Source organism: Martes martes (genome assembly GCF_963455335.1).
Source record: "Martes martes genome assembly, chromosome: 2".
In the NCBI taxonomy this organism is placed as follows: domain Eukaryota; kingdom Metazoa; phylum Chordata; class Mammalia; order Carnivora; family Mustelidae; genus Martes; species Martes martes.
The window spans coordinates 170,369,810-170,385,590 of NC_137889.1; the positions used below are offsets into that span (position 1 = coordinate 170,369,810).

The 15,781-nt window shown below is 50.3% G+C and overlaps 1 protein-coding gene across 2 annotated transcripts in view; it reads left to right on the forward strand.

Moving 5' to 3' along the window:
• Positions 1-14,694, forward strand: part of TBC1D1 (TBC1 domain family member 1) — a 226,762-nt gene extending 212,068 nt beyond the window's left edge. For both annotated transcript variants that reach the window (XM_080796164.1, XM_080796165.1), the window contains 3 exons: positions 3,715-3,884; positions 10,320-10,493; positions 14,176-14,694. In XM_080796164.1, the coding sequence (XP_080652290.1) occupies positions 3,715-3,884; positions 10,320-10,493; positions 14,176-14,379 (548 nt within the window). In that variant the 3' untranslated portion in view covers positions 14,380-14,694. The remainder of the gene's footprint in view (positions 1-3,714; positions 3,885-10,319; positions 10,494-14,175) is intronic.
• The last annotated feature ends 1,087 nt before the right edge of the window (positions 14,695-15,781 follow it).

Sequence of the window (15,781 nt, forward strand, 5' to 3'; positions counted from 1 at the left end):
GCTCCAGCCGTCCGCTTTCTTGTGCAGTGATCTTCAGATGCAGGCAATGAACTCACTTTTCCAAGGAGGTTCTTTTGTTTAATTTCCAGAATGTCAATGTATAAGGAATAGAAGATAGACAAAAATGAAAATAATTGAGTTGGAGCAGTGAATTTATAGGTAACATTTTTCTCTACAATTCTTTAAAAGTTATTTAAGTTTTTAAATTTCCAGAGGGAAAAAAAGGTATCCACTGTTTAAGGGTTATAGATATTGCCCCCAAGGCTAGTCAGATAAATTGAGTAGTCCCTGCCTCCAAGCAAAACTTTGGCAGGCAGGAGGGTGAGGGGTGTGGGGGTCCTTCCTTTAACCCTTCTGGCACAGTCCATTATCGCGCACCCAAATGAAGTCCTTATTTGAGGCCTTCCCAGGCTGACAAGCTTCTGGGGCCGAGCTCGCTCAGCCGGCCTCGTGTGGACTGCCGGCCGGCCTGCTTTCAGGAGGGTGGGCATCTGGAGTGGGCCTCCAGGAGCGCTAGGCGAGCACGTCGGGCTGGCGGAAGGCCCCTGGGAGTCTGCGGGTGGGAGTCAGGGTCCTCTCACCTGTGATGGCTCTTCTCTGTCTAAAGCTAAGTAGCCTTGGCTAGATCAGACTCACGGGTCTCATTAATATCATCCCTTTACCTGGGCACTGACCTACTCGGATCAAAGGGAACAGAAAGCTTTGGGTGACCCCTGCTGTGCCTTGGGTAAATCAGGATGCTGATGTCTGGACGGAGAGCCCTTGGGGACCCAGCCCCACGCGGTGCGGCACCGAGCTCTGGCCTTCTGCTCTTCAAGCTCCCGGACTTGGTGTGCGGCTTCCACACCCCCAGGCATTCACACCTTCTTTTCCTCCTCCTTCCTGACTCTTGACCTCGAAAGCTTCTGTGGGTTCTTCAAGATTGGGTCTGGCAGCCACCTTCCCTTAGAATGTTTTCATCCCTCTTGCTCTCCTGACGCCAGGGCCTAACTCTCCCAAACCAACAGATTTTGGTGTCTCTGCAGTTTTCTCCTTGAGCTTTTGTTCATGGCTCGATCTCTGGTGCCCAGTACAAAGCCTGGCATGTAGTAGATGCTCAGCGAATGCCTGCTGACTTAAATGCGAGGAACTTCTCAGCAGATAGAAGAGCGCTCTTAAGGCCCTGGGAATAGCATCAGGAAAGAGCATTTGTATTGTTAAATGCAGACACACCCAAGAAGACAAATATATCCAGGGCTATATTTTCAAAGAGTGATTTAAAAACAACAACAACAAAACACCTCTCGCAGCTTTTTTCTGTTTTCTTCATACAGCCCAGAAAAGTCAGAGTTTAGAATGCTGGGGAGCACTCCGCTAAGCAGATTTGTTCTAAAAACCAAGATCCTGGGGCGCCTGGGTGGCTCAGTTGGTTAAGCGACTGCCTTCGGCTCAGGTCATGATCCCAGAGTCCTAGGATCAAGTCCCGCATCAGGATCCCAGCTCCATGGGGAGTCTGCTTCTCCCTCTGACCTCCCCTGTCATACTCTCTCACTCTGTCTCTCTCTCAAATAAATAAAATCTTTTTTAAAAAATAAAAATATAAAATAAAAACCAAGATCCTGGGACGCCTGGGTGGCTCAGTCAGTGAAGCGTTCGACTCTTGATTTCAACTCAGGTCATGATCTCAGGGTCGTGAGATCGAGCCCAGGTTTGGCTCCATGCTGGGTGTGGAGCCTGCTTGAGTAAGATTCTCTCTCCCTCTGCTCCCCCCGCCCCCCTCTCTAAAACAACAACAACAAAACCACCAGTAAAATTTGGAGGTCCCAGTTGTCTGCCTAAAGAGACTGTGGCTATGGGTTGCATGTTTGTGCTCATAAAACGTCCCCGATAATTACTTCTCTTACTTTGCTTAGACGAGGCACTATCTGGTTACTAGTTACAAGTCTCTCAGAGACTAAGGTCCCTGAGCCGTGACAGTTAGCCTGTCGTGCAGCCCTCTCCCAGGACCCTTGCGCAGAAGAATTGCTGTTTCTTTTGATAGATGCCGTCATGTTTGTTCGGCTCTAAAAGTGGATCTATTGAAAGGAAGCCTTGCTGTCTAAACCATAGATGCTTCAAGTTTGTTTTATTTGGGGAAATACTTCTTTTTAAAAACACATCTCAGGTATGGTGCTGTCTGAGACCTTCTCTATTTTCTGTAGTGATGACTTACGTGGTTAAACTGGTGTAGTTCATGAAGCAGACGTTTCACAAGAGTATTCTTACGGTGGGCTGTCTGATACCCATAGTACTTCCCCCCGAGAGCTCAGATTTCAAAGATACGACCAGTTCTCTAATTTATCTTTCCAGCCTCTGCAGCCACACCTAAGGAGGAGGCTGCTCTCCTCCTTCCCGCTTCATGGGGAGGTCCGCACCATGAGCACTTGTGATGTTTGTGGAAACAGTGTGGCCCTGAGCTCTGTGAGAGAGACCAGTGACACACATGCACCCTGGCACGGGGTCTGCTGGTGTGGCCGAAGCCTTGGGGAAGGTCACAGGGCATCCCAGGGCTGACTCGGCCGGCCAGCTGGGGGCGCCCGGGGCCTGCCCTGTGCGCGCTCGCACAAATCACTCCGATGCGGACACCTTCCCCTTCCCCGTGGGCAGCAGCTTCCAGCCTTTCCTGTTTCTTCATGGCCTTTCTGCCTTGTCACGCTAAACCACCTAGAGAAGCCCACTGCTGGGGGGTTCTTCCTCTCCCCTGCTTTTGTTTTTCCAGGACCTGATGACCCGGAGGACCACTTCTCTGTCTCTCTCCTTACCCAGCAGCCCCTCCCCCCCATATTGACAGTTGCCTCTAGTTAGAGCTATGCCCTCATTTTTAGAAGTATGTTTTCCTCTTGCATTTTTAGTTCCAGTTGTTAGGTTGCTTGCCTGAATTTAGTCATCAAACAATTAGTTGCTAGGGCAGTGCTCTGGCCCTGGGACGATCTCTTTCTCAAGTGGCTTCAGCTCTGTGAGGAAGGGGGCGCTGGGGCGAGGCCGGCTGCTCACCCCGTGGCCTGGCCACTGGCCGTTCCTCTCACTGTCCGTGTAGGGGTTGCTAACATTGGCCAACTGCTCTAAGAAAAACTATGGCAAGAACTAGAAAATAACTCTCACAGGGTTCTTTGAATTTTTCTGAAGGAAGATGGTTTTCACTCCATTGTTATGCTAAAACCCAGCATACGGGCAAGTATTTAATAATGTACTTTTGCAACTCTGCAGATGGTTTATAGATTTTAGTGGTCTTTTAATTCAATTTCTTATGTCAAAACAGGGGAAAAAGATGCTTTTTTTTTTTACTTTAATTTCTGATGCTGTGTATCTAAACATCTTTCAGTTTTACTCACAAAAATGTGTTTTGTAACTCCTTTAAAAACCTAGAGCATCTCTAGAAAAACAGTGTAATTAAAAGTTTTCTCTTAACTTTTGAAGCTTTTTTGAGTTTAACATATTTTAGAACAATAACAAAAAAGATTTATCTGAACCTGTGACAAAAATCTTAGCAGTATGTTTATCTGTATTTCTTTCATTATTTGCAATATTGTCTTGACAACCTTATCTGAAATATCAGGCACTTAAAAAGGAAATAAAGTCCGCAATTTGGGTTCACATTTCCCACCATCCTGCTCTGATGTGTGGACAAGAAAACGCAATGTTACTTCATCAGAAACTGGTCTGGTTTAACTTTTCTGCATTTCTGTGTTTTCCCAGATATGATCTTTCTTCAGGGATCAGAGGTCATATTTAAAGTGGCTTTAAGTCTGTTGGGAAGCCATAAGCCCTTGATTCTGCAACATGAAAACCTAGAAACCATAGTTGACTTTATAAAAAACACCCTTCCCAACCTGGGCTTGGTGCAAATGGAAAAGACCATCAGTCAGGTACGCTTCAGTCCGACCTTCCAAAGGCTTACGCCGTCCTGGATTTGGAGAGCTTAACTTTCTTTCTCTTGGGACCTGTCTCCTACCACTTGGTCCTGTGGGCAGCACCCTGTGTGTTGCCGGGCAGGTAGGAAGCACATGGCCAAGTACGCGGTCAGTGACTAAGCGTGTGTCCGAGTGCGCGTGCGTTGGGAATGTGATGGGGCTCTGCCATGTGCAAACAAGGGGGCAGCGGTCAGGGCTGAGAACCGGCCCAGGCTGTTGGCAGCTGCTTATAGTCAAGCGGCTTCACTCCTGGATGTTCTTCTGAAATACACGTGCACAATCAGGCTGGCCCTACAGTGGGGAAGCTTTGATTTTTTTTTTTTTTTTTTTTTTTAGCTGCGTGGGGGTATTTGGAATTTTCTAAAAATAACCCTTTGATAGCAAAATCATGGTAGTATATATTCTAGGGGTTTGTTCCATGATATGTGTGTGTGTGTGTGTTTTAGAATTCAGTTCCACATCTGTGGCTTGAGCACCTCTGGTTTCTGTAGCCAGTAGGACCATTCCTCTCAAACGTTAGGGTCGAGGGTGGGTTAATCCAGAATTACAACTAGATCAGTTGTTCAGTGGTCTGGTTTAGTGGTGATTTCAACTCTGTATAAAGAAGAACCTTCTAGTAACGTTTGCTGGCTCCAAAGGACTGGGTTGTTTAGCAGGGGGTGGGTCACTGCTGCAAGTGTCCAGGGGCTGGATGGCTCAGGATGCTCTGGCAGGGATTTCTGCGTCGGGGCCAGCAGTCAGGCCTCACCTGCTCCCAATGCAACGAAAACATAGAGTATAGAGCAGTCAGATAAAAACAAGTCGTGAAACAAAGCTGTTTTTTAAGCAAGTCCTTACTTGGAGGACTTCTCATGGTCCAAGAGGAGTCCGGCGACTCCTGTGGACTGCACCCAGACTCGGTGTTTCTAATTTTATTCGCTGCCCCTCCTGTGGTGTGGCACACAGAGAAAGAAGCAGGTGTGGCCTGGGGAGGGGAGCCTCTGTGAGCCCCGGGGGACCTGGATCTCTGCTCGTCTCCTACGCCTGTGCTGCCAAAGGACACTGCTTCCCCACTCTGCGCTTTGGTTTTTCGTGAATTGATGCGTCTCTCCGTATTTTGCTTCCCTGGCACGTTTCTCTCAATGTGAATAGCTTTGGCTTATTCAGGCCCTACTTTCTGCCAGGTTCTGTGTGAATCTACATGTGCACACGATCTCATTTCATCATGACCGCGGTCCTGACAGGATAGGTGGTTTTAACCCGTGAGGCCCGTAGGGCGCAAAGAGGCAGACTCACTGGCCCTCGGTCGCCCTGCTGTCGAGGGGGTGGTGACCTCGCAGCTTCGCAGCGCCACGGTGCGCCACAGTATCATTTAATTACAGAGGCTTTTCTGTATTTTACCTGTATGTTAACACTGAATTCTCTGTCCTTTTGATTCTTAAATGTTTGGCATTTATGTGCACCGATTGCTTTACAGCTCTCACGGCGTAAACGTACGTGCTCCGGCCGCCAGGGCAGACAGCGCCGTGGTTACCTCAAGTCCGTGCCCAGGGAGGGCCTCCCCTGGCTCTCAGGCAAGCAGGCAGGCTCAGCGAACATTCAGTTTACCTCCTAGATACTGAGTCCCAGAAAAGAATCCTGTTTTCTCCTCCCTTTTCTGTAAAGAATACTTACTCAAAGTATCAGGGTCTATTTAATTGTTGGGGGACTGGAAATGGACACGACATGGAGATTGTAGAATTTTGTGTGTGTGCACCTGATTTGTTTCAGGCAGCCGTCTTGGACTTGGGGTCCTTTATTCCATGGACCCCTTAACAGCCCTGGGATGTGTGTTATAATCCCCGTTTTTATAGGCAGGGAAGCTGGGCATGGAGAGGGTAATATGCCCAACACTCTGTTTGCGGTGGCAGAGCCAAGAATGGGATGGGTCTCTGACAGCAGAGCCCATCTTGTGCAGAAGACGAGCATGGAACCCAGTAATTCCAAGTGTGGTAAGAGCCACAGTGGTGCTTGTGCAAGGGTATGTGGGAGCCAGGCTGGTGGGGTGAGCGCTGCTGACTGGGAGTTGGGAGAGATGAGTTCAAGTGGGCCCAAGGAGTGAGCTAAGAGCAGGGGTCAGCACCCATCTTCTGCAGTGGGCCAGATAGTAAGTCATTCAGGCTTTGGGGGCCAGAAGGTCTCTTGTAGTCACTCCACTCTGTCTTTGCAGCACAAAGATAATATGCACATGAATGGAGTGACTGTTGTTTCAGTAAAACTTTATTTGTAATAACATGCAGTGGGACAGATTCAGTCCATAGGTAGTGCTTTGCTGATTCCTGATCACAGGCATGGGAGTGAGAATTGAGGGAAAACCAAGATGCCTCTGCATTGAACTTTGAAGGGAAGGGTGGTTGTGGATTGGGAGCAGCAGTGTGGGAAATGCAGAATCTACATTTCAGGGCCCAGGTTTACATCCTACCAAGAGTCTTGATGGGAAGCCCAGCTCTCTGCCCTCTTGCCCTCCCCTGCATTCCAGGCTCACTGCCCCCTTCCCACCTAGAGGGTGCCCTAGTTTCAAGTCCCACTCGGAGATGAGGCCTGAGGTACAGTGCAATTCCTTGGCAGCCTGAGAGGGCCCCCAGGCTCAGCTCTTGGAGGTCCACAGGGTGCAAGTGACAGACGCATTCATTGCACCCATCAGAGCAGCTGTCAGTATGTGAGTGGGTGGCGTCCTGATGGTCCTCTGGGGTAGTTCTGGCTCATTTCGTTCGATGCTCTTTCTGTAGATAGCCTCAGCTCGAGCAGTGGGGACACGGCGTGCAGCTGGGATGGGAGGGAGGGAGCGAAGGGCAGGGCTCTGCAGCCTTGGCTCGGAATGGGCAGGCTGGGAGCCGCCACAGCAGGGCAGGTCCAGAGCTGATGGAGCCCAGGGTAGAAGGAGAAGGGTCTCTGAAGTCTGTGGCAGGTCCTCAGTTTACCTGTCAGTTGAATATGAGCCATAAAAATCCTCTGACCCAACAAGGGGGAAACCTTGGGAAGACACAGGAACAAAGAGAAGGAGGTCAGGTTGTCTGCTTGTCGCGGGGAGTGCTGTCTGCCTTTGCCGGTTCATTTCAGTATAAGGAAAAAAATCCGAGTCGAAGGGGGACTTTGGGAGACAGAGCAAAGAGTTCTTGGGGCTGTGTTTGCAGTGTGGCCCCAGACCTGCACCTGTCATTGTACTCTGTAGGAACTTGCCAGAAATGCAGAATCTGGGGCCTCGCCCCAGACCTGCTGAGTCAGAATCTGCATTTTAACAAGATCCCCAGGGGATTCACACACACTGGAACATTTGAAAAGCTCTGCTGTGGGCAGCTTCAGTGAACACATTAGACAATTCCCTGTTCTAGTTGAGCTTGTAGAATAGAAACCAGAATCTTAACAAGGTTCCTTTGTTCCGGAGCCGCTCCTCAGAATCACAGCGTTGAGATGGCCTCGTCTGCACCGGGAGGAGCCCTCGCGGCTCGGGCAGTTTGCACGGCTGACAACGAGGACTTTCTTCAAAGGCCAGTCAATGCCATACCAAAAGGGTGGGTACAGTGAGGAGGAATATTTTACCACTGATATTGTTTAGAATTGCTTGCATGTGGTGATAATAAAGAACAGACCAGTTTTTAGATGGGTTTCTTATTTTTAAATTCACTACAGGCACTGTAGCCCCTCGTGACCGATCCCGGGGCCCCTGCTCCTCTCTCCAGCCCTGGCGATGCCACCGAGATGGACAGACCTGGGGGCAGGGCCTGGAGGCTGGGAAGGTGGAAAGTTTGTGGCCAGTTCTGCAGGCGTCAGGGTTAACGGCTTCATTATACAGAGTGTGCACAGACTGCAAAGAGGAACCCACTGTGTTTCCAGGAGCAAACGAGCCAAGAACATAAACAGACGATTCACTAAAGAGGAGATCCATCTAGTAAACAAATATCTGGGAAAATATTTATCTTCATGCATAATTTAAATAACATACAATGCTCTACCTGCTAGATTAACAAAATGAAACATATTAAGGTCGGTACCGGGCGCCAGGGGTAGACTGTGTCTGGCACATTGGTGTGTTGTTGTCGATGGCATTGTGCATTGATTATTCCCATTTGGGAGGCAACTTGGCGATGTGTATCACAAGCCAGTAAAATATTCATGGCCTTTGACTCAGTAATCCCATTTCTTGGAATGTATCCTTAGGAAATAATCCAAAATATGGGAAAAGCCATATGTGTGAGGATGTTTAGAGTTGTCATTTATAACCACAGAAACTTTATAAGTAACTAGATACCCAGCACTGGACGAATGGATTAACGGGGTTATGACACGTTGAGTAGGTAGAACAATGAAGCCACTTGTAATTACGGTCATGAAGAATATAGAGCAACTTGAAAAAGCCTCGTTTGAGGACCGGGGCTCTGCCTTCCCGATCAGCCACAGAGTGCCATGCTTTGGGATCAATTCTAGAGCATACCTGCAAAACCCAGGGATCTAAGTATTTCTGCCGCCAGGAGATAATGATGCAATTAAGCAGGATGACCCAGGGTGGTTCCTGGGAATTAATGGATCCCTGAAAGAGTATACAGCTTTGGGCACAGCTGAGAGCCATAAACCTTAGCATGGCATCAATCTGTATGAGAGACCACAGATTTTGTTCCCAGGTTTTCCACATTAGTAGCTCATTTAAAACTAAATCTCGGTGGAAAGAGAAGGAACTGTATATTTATTCTGCACCCTAATTATACACCAGTGCCACGGCAGTCTCGGTTTTAATGTTTGCGGTTTTTGCCCCGTTTGAGCTGTTCAGAGGTTCCGTGATGTGGCATCCTTTGTAACTTTGCTGAAGTGCAAGGTTGAATGTGAGGGTTTCATGACCGGCGCGTGGAAGCAGCTTCCTTAGCTAAATGAGCACCTGCTCCCCCCTGCCAGGTGTGTGCTGGGAACTCCCACGAGTTGCCTCACGGAGTTCCCACAGCGATGCTGGCGGTGGGTGCTCTCACCCCTGTGTCCGGGGCCAGGAGCCGAGGCCGGGAGAAGTCACGTAACTTGCTCAAGGTCATTCAGGGCATCACCAGGGGAGCCCTGATTTGAGGGCTGAGTCCTTGTTCTTGGCTGAACTGCAGCGAGAGAAAGCCCTACTGACCTCGTGGTCACTCGGAGGGACAACAGAGGATTGCCTGTCAACACGGCAAGCTTGCACACACACCCACACCGCGAATACAATACATAGTAGTTTGGGGCATAGAATGACTTTTGTGCCTAATTGGTCTTGTGCATTGAATTCCATTGAAAAGCAGGAAGCTGAAAAATTAATCTCCAAGCAGAGAAGATTGTTAGGAATGGTGAGAAAGTAAACATGGTTTTTGAATATCGATTTCAGGGAAGATAGGGTTCATCCGTGTTTGAGTGCTAACAGGGCGCCGTCGGGGAATGCGAGCTTTCCATTGATTCGCACTATACTGGAATTTCTTTCTTAAAGAAAGGCAGTGAAGAGTTCCTTTGTGCTCTTGTAAGGCCTAACCTCATCTTCCAAGTGTGTGTTCTGGGACACTGGCCTTGTTTCCACCGAGCCAGCATGACCGGACGCCCAGACCCACACGCAGAGCCTCCCTGGGACTTGGCTCCGGCGCTCCGAGCCCCAGGCCGCAGGGTGATCCCACAGAAGCAGCTGCAGGGGAGAGGCTGCGGCCGCTCCTGACCCCTCTGCAGCTCCCACCCCGCTCCCTCAGAGAAAGTCCAAACATAACGACGCACTTGGGCACTTCGGGGCTGTTTTTCACACGGGTGGTTTCTCGATCACTGTTACTATTATGGGCAGGAAGGCATTGTTTCATGTTCACTCATCTGCGTGGGCGACATTTGGGTTTTGGCTCATTTCTGCATATCTTATGTGCAAAGGAGGGTTTTTTAGTAAACAGTTCCATTACTTAGCTGTTCTTGTAACTCTAAAAACCCTGTGAACTATAATTAAACTTTGACTCGGTGACTGGGCAAATAGGGCTATGATTCTTCTGTTTTGTTTTGTTTTGTTTTTTCTCCCTCTTTGACCATAGCTGATGTGTCTAACATAATAGAATTTTCAGAGAAAAAGGAAATCTGTGCTGAAATAGGAACTAAAAATAAATTTTTATAAAAAGCCTTTAAAAAAAAAAAAAAGTAAGGTTTGGGCCTTTGGAAAATGAGTTACCCGAGACCCATACCTATTGTTACCTTGGGTTTATGTCTCAGTGCTTCTTTTGTTTTTTCTTCCCAAGTAGAATTGTTACCTTTTCGATGCAGGGAGTTTTGCTTGTTTCTCTCTGACAGTACCAGGCCCGGAGTAGGTGTGTGGGGGATGCTTGCTGACGGGGCCGCACACGTGCATGTGGGATTTGTCTCATTCTCGGGGCCTGACGGCTTGTCTGTACGTAACAGGTGTCTGAGATGGATATCGCTAAACAGTTACAAGCCTACGAAGTCGAGTACCACGTGCTTCAAGAAGAACTTATCGATTCCTCTCCTCTCAGCGACAACCAAAGAATGGACAAATTGGAGAAGACCAATAGCAGCCTGCGCAAACAGAACCTTGACCTCCTTGAACAACTGCAGGTAGAGCATATTTAGAAAGCCTCTTCCTGAGCCCTGAGCGTGGGGTAGATCATTAGCGCACCAAAGCACCGGCGGGCTGGGTTTTCTCATGACCGCGGGACCTCTCCTCCCACCCCCTGGTCTGTTTATAGTTGGGATCAAAGGTAGCCCAGGAGAATTGGTCCTTTTTATTAGGGAGCAGGCAGATGATGCTTTGCTGAGGTCAGACAGTCCTGGAAATTTCTGAGAGGCTGTCTCTGCACTTAACCCTTTTAGGAGGGAGGCCCAGCAGTGAACTGGGGTCCAGGATGCTGAGGGTTCGCTGAATGCCAGCAATTGTGCTTTGAGGAATAACCAGAGAATCAAAGGCTTGGGCTTCTGTGAGCAAAACCATCTAGGTCCATGGAGGGACGTTAGGGTAGGGGGGAGTAACGCAGAGATCTACCTAACCAAACAAACCGGAGCATGTGGTCATGATTTGCGAGTCCTCATTGCAAATACAAAAGTTTACTTCATGAGGGACACAGTTCTCCCCTCTAGAAGCTTCCATCTTAACATGGATGAATGTGGGTGAGGACATGTGGTAGAAAGGCAAACAGACCATGTGTACAGAAGGGTGAGATGGGGTAAGCCTGGGGATGTAGTCCAGAAACCCAGCTCCCGCCAGATCCAGTGTTGTCTCCACATTGTTGCCCTGGGCAGACCACTGACCTGCCCTGTCCTGATTGCCGCGTCTGTGTGACACACAGTCCCTGACAGCTTAGCACAGCTCCTTTACCGATCACATCGAATAACATAATGGTACCGTCTACTTTCTTAATGCCATGAGTGGGTGGTAATGCTATTAATGTCAAGGAATTGTTTGGAGGGATTTTTAAAAAACCTTATTTGCTACAAAGACAAATACATATTTGTCCCCAAAGCATGTATTTTATGGTGTTCCCGGGCTGACCTTAGAATAAGCCTTCCATCCCGACCTAAGCCTCTTAGTTTTCTCCATAGAAAGTTGCCGCTTTGCAGACACAGGCTTGGCAGTGATATGAGAAAGGCCAGCATTGAGAGCTTAATAAATCAACCCTAGTCCAAAATGCATTCCTCCCAGCAGGGATTTATCCCAGGAGACCTAGTGGCTATTTACTGTAGAGGAACAAAGAAAAACGCTTTCCCTGCCCAGTCCTAACCACCAGGCACATTCTGAAATTTAGCTTCTTTTTTTCCCCTACAACTGAGATGTCCTAACTGGAAATACGTTTGTGTACACTGTCTCCAGGATGTCTTGGCTGTCCCCGAAGGGGAGGCTCACGGGGATAAAGAGCCTTATCTGGCCTGTAATGGTCTGCATGGGAGGTGGTAATTTTAAGTGACTTCCAGACAAACTAGGTCTCTGAAATAGAACGTAATAGGAACGTTTCTGACAAAGCTCGGACTAGCATTTGAAGCATTTGGCTTGTGAAGATAGGCAGCACGGAAATAGAAGATTCCATTTATTGGGCTAATGCCTGTGTGATTTTTTTTTTCATGGTAAAGGGTGCACATAATTTCATGTTGCTTCTCTGATACTATACCCTTTTCATGATGAGAAAAGCTGTGCAAAGCTGCTCAGATCTCGAAATCCCTCAAGAAGGACCCCGGGTTGTAATTAGTCATGACAGACATCCTCCTTGCAGTGGTGTTTCACCAAGCGGCTGTGCTCTGTGGAGGGATCATTCAAGGCTGCTGCTGTGCCAACCCACCAATATTGAGGGCCCTCGCCTTGCCGGGTGCCAGGGCCACTGAGACTCAGAAGACACTGCTGCTGTCCAAGACCTGGGACCGGCAGGACACTGTGTCAGTTTGCGGGAGCTTGAAGATCATTTTCCCAGTTCCCTCTGCGAGTCACATGGGCTTACTGTCTTGCAGCCACACTTATCTATGTTCTGTAAGACTCACACCGCCTTTCCTTTTTTTTTTTTTTTAACAGTTTTCAGAGTCCAAAGATAGTGTTAACTATAATAGTTTTTGACCATAGATTCTTTGTTTTTTTCCAAAGTATCAAAATTGACCTGTTTTCTATCTTTGTTCTGTTCCTGTTAGTTGCCAGAGAGACCAAGATCCCATTTATTTTCCTGTTAAACACTTAATGTTATCTAGCAGCTTGAGAGCAAAGGGTTCTCCCTGTTTTGTCCAGCAGCACAAGACGATAGAAGACAATTGGATACACCCACCAAATGGTGCCACATAATAATGGACATGCTTTTTTTATACTAAGCATCTGTGAGTCATCAAGTGCCAGTGATCTAGGTGCTGTGAGAGGCCAAACCCATGTACAGGAGACATGCTTTTCTCCATGAAAGCGCTTCAGTCTCGTGGAGGAGAGTGACAGCTGTGCAGAACCGCTCACCACGAAGCTGGGTGGCACGCGGGGATCCCGTGGGCCTCGAGAACGGGCGGTCCTTCATGGGGGCGGTGGACCTGCCCCAGATCCCGACCATGGGAAGGAGTGTGAGGTTCACAGAGCACCCCTCGCGAGTGTACACTCGGTGCAGCCGCCCCTGCCTGGCAGGCACACCGACCTGGACGCGCAGTCCTTTCCTCCTCCTATTTTGGGCGCTCCGGCGGCACAGCCGGAGCTAGACTTTGAGTCGTGAGGCGTCTGTCTGGCACAAGTGTTGTCTTGTTCAAAAACCTGTTTCCCTTGTTTCGAAAATGAGGGAGAAAAAAATACAAGTACCATTTTCCCCACCCCAAATAAGCGGGAACGTGTGCAGCAGGGTGGATTAGCGAGGTGAAGTGGCGGCTCCCCGACTCGGAGCTGAGCGCCGCAGGAGTCACTGTGTACCGACGACCCGGCCGGGAAGGCCTTGGGGACAGCTGCCTCTAAAGGTCGGACTGGCTGTGGCTTTCTCAGGAAACCCCGCAGCCTCACTGGAGCCCACTGGTTGCCTGGGAAGCCGGCCCTGGTAGCTGAGAACTAGGAAGGGCAGTTGCTAGAGAGAAGCCCCTGGAAGTTCTCCGTTGTGTGTGGCCGTCGTGTGCTCGGTGCCCAGAATGTGGGCTGGGCGGGAGGGGGGACACCGCTTATCTCAGGGGCAGTGGTGGTGACCAGTCAGCAAGACTGATGCTGGGATGCCCGGACCCCAGATGCGGTGAGACCTGCTGACCTTGAGGAGAATAGAAAGGATCTGGGAGGAGAGGGCTGGTGCTGCTGGGGCCGCCCCACGGAAACCACTGGCCTCTCGGTCTGAAGTCCATCTGTGCGCACGAGTGTGTGTGTTTGTATGGATGGTCCAGGCTCTGCCCAGTGGTCCGCAAAGCTCCAGATCGCAGGGCCGGGGGCCAGAGGCAGTCCCTTTGTCCCTGAAGCTCCGCCCCTTGTTCCTGAAGCAGTCTTGGCCTGGATCAGAGCTGTCTTCCCTGTTGTCGGAGACGGGGTCCCTTAGCACTGTGAAGGCGCCAAGCCTTTCAGAGAGGCCACAGCAGGGAAGATGCTGGAGGCTCTCAGACTGGCCCAGCCTTCCTGAGAAGGAACCTGGGAAATGTAGTCTTCCTGTGTGTGTGTCCAGAAGACCAGGCCACCAATAAACAAATAGGCTCGTCTCTGCCGAAACAGGGCTCCAAAGCGTCTCCGAGGCTGGCCAGTGGAGTGTAGAGTGGATCCCCGGCCACCCCCCAACCCCTCCGCATTCTTATTGGCCAGTTCACACTCGCTTCTTTGATTCTCCAGGTGGCGAACGGGAGGATCCAGAGCCTGGAAGCCACGGTTGAGAAGCTTCTGAGCAGTGAAAGCAAGCTGAAGCAGGCCACCCTCGCCCTGGAGCTGGAGCGGTCAGCCCTGCTGCAGACGGTGGAGGCGCTCCGGAGCCAGGGGATGGCGGAGCCGCACGGGCCGGAGCCGGACTTCACGGGGCCCGGGCCCGCAGGTGACTGACCGCGCAGGACACGGCCCCTCGCCAGAGCACGGCTGCAGGGGAGCCTCTGCGGCCCGTCCTCGCGCTGTCCGGGCCTTCACTGAGAGGGACAGAAGATGCCTGAGGGAGAGAACGAGGCATGACGCGTGCTTCTCAGGGAGGACACTGGCTTGCCAGCATGCAGACTGTTCTGAACTAGAACTTGCGAGTCATGGGGACAGAGGTCCCAAGTTTTTGTTGTTGTTTAAGTTGCAATCCGTCCCTTCCTCAGTCCCGATTACTGTACCCAGTAGGTTTAGGTGGCACGGATGTGAATAAATGCGCCTTCGAGTTTCCTTGTTGCCTCCTTTCTCAGCAGCCCTGTGCTTGCGAGGAACAGCGAGTCCTGGGGCGGGGCCGGGGCGGGGGCTCGAGGGGAGTCCTCCGGCCCCGAAGTGGGGCCGGCGCTCTTCCATGCGGGTTTGTGGGACCACACCCTCTGGTCCCCGGCAGGCAGGCAATGCAGCTGGCCCCCGTCTGTCTCTCCTGGCTGCAGAAGCCCCCAAAGAACCGTCAAGACGTCTTGAATTTAACACTCTCCTGGGTATTCACTGAAGTCTGTCTTTTAAAAAAACAAAAACACTTTTTAAATTTTTTTACTTAGTCCTTAAGTATCAAAGTCATTGTAGATCAATGTTTTCTGGGTAAATCACCAGTTCTTAGGCTCAAACCAAGTGCCGCTAGGGAGCGATCTGCATCTGTGGACTCGGATGCGTGTATTTCTTCGTGGGTTGTTGTCGCCGGGTCAGGGCCGGGTATTTACTTTTGCCCTTGTGTGAGGCAGGCGCTGTGAGTCCCTTTGAGGGCACACCCTTGGGAACTGCATTCCCCAAAGAAGTAGCCCGGTGTGTCAGGATTGTCGTGGGCGCCAGAGAGATGGCTTTGGAAAAAAGCCATCAGCCTGAAACCACAATCAGACAGTGGCAGCTGAGCACAGTTGTTCAGAGCGGGGCAGTGTGTTCTGACTATGACTCACAACACGGTGACCCCTTCCCTTGGGGGATGAGAACCCTGTGCCTTCAGCAAGCAGAAAGCCGCTCACAGCCAGTGTGGCTTCCTTGGGTCCCTGCGTGAGGCCTCCACACAAGTGCTCTCAGAACCGGGGGTTGGGGCAGAGAGCGGCTCTGAGGGCCCTTTCTGACAGCAGGATCACTCTGGCCCTTGCCATCATAGTCCCCTCTCGTCCACAGGGCCTTCTTGGGACTCTCAGCCGTGGGCGTCTCTTTCAGTATGAGGTGAAAGGAGGGATTTTCATACTCAGAGTCATCCCAGATCTCCCCGGACATTTCTGAGGGTGACGCGCACTCCCCAGTGCCTAAAAGTTGGCCAACATTCAGGACTTCCCGCATGGGGGGATAGTGGTTCTCCTCACAAATCAAGATG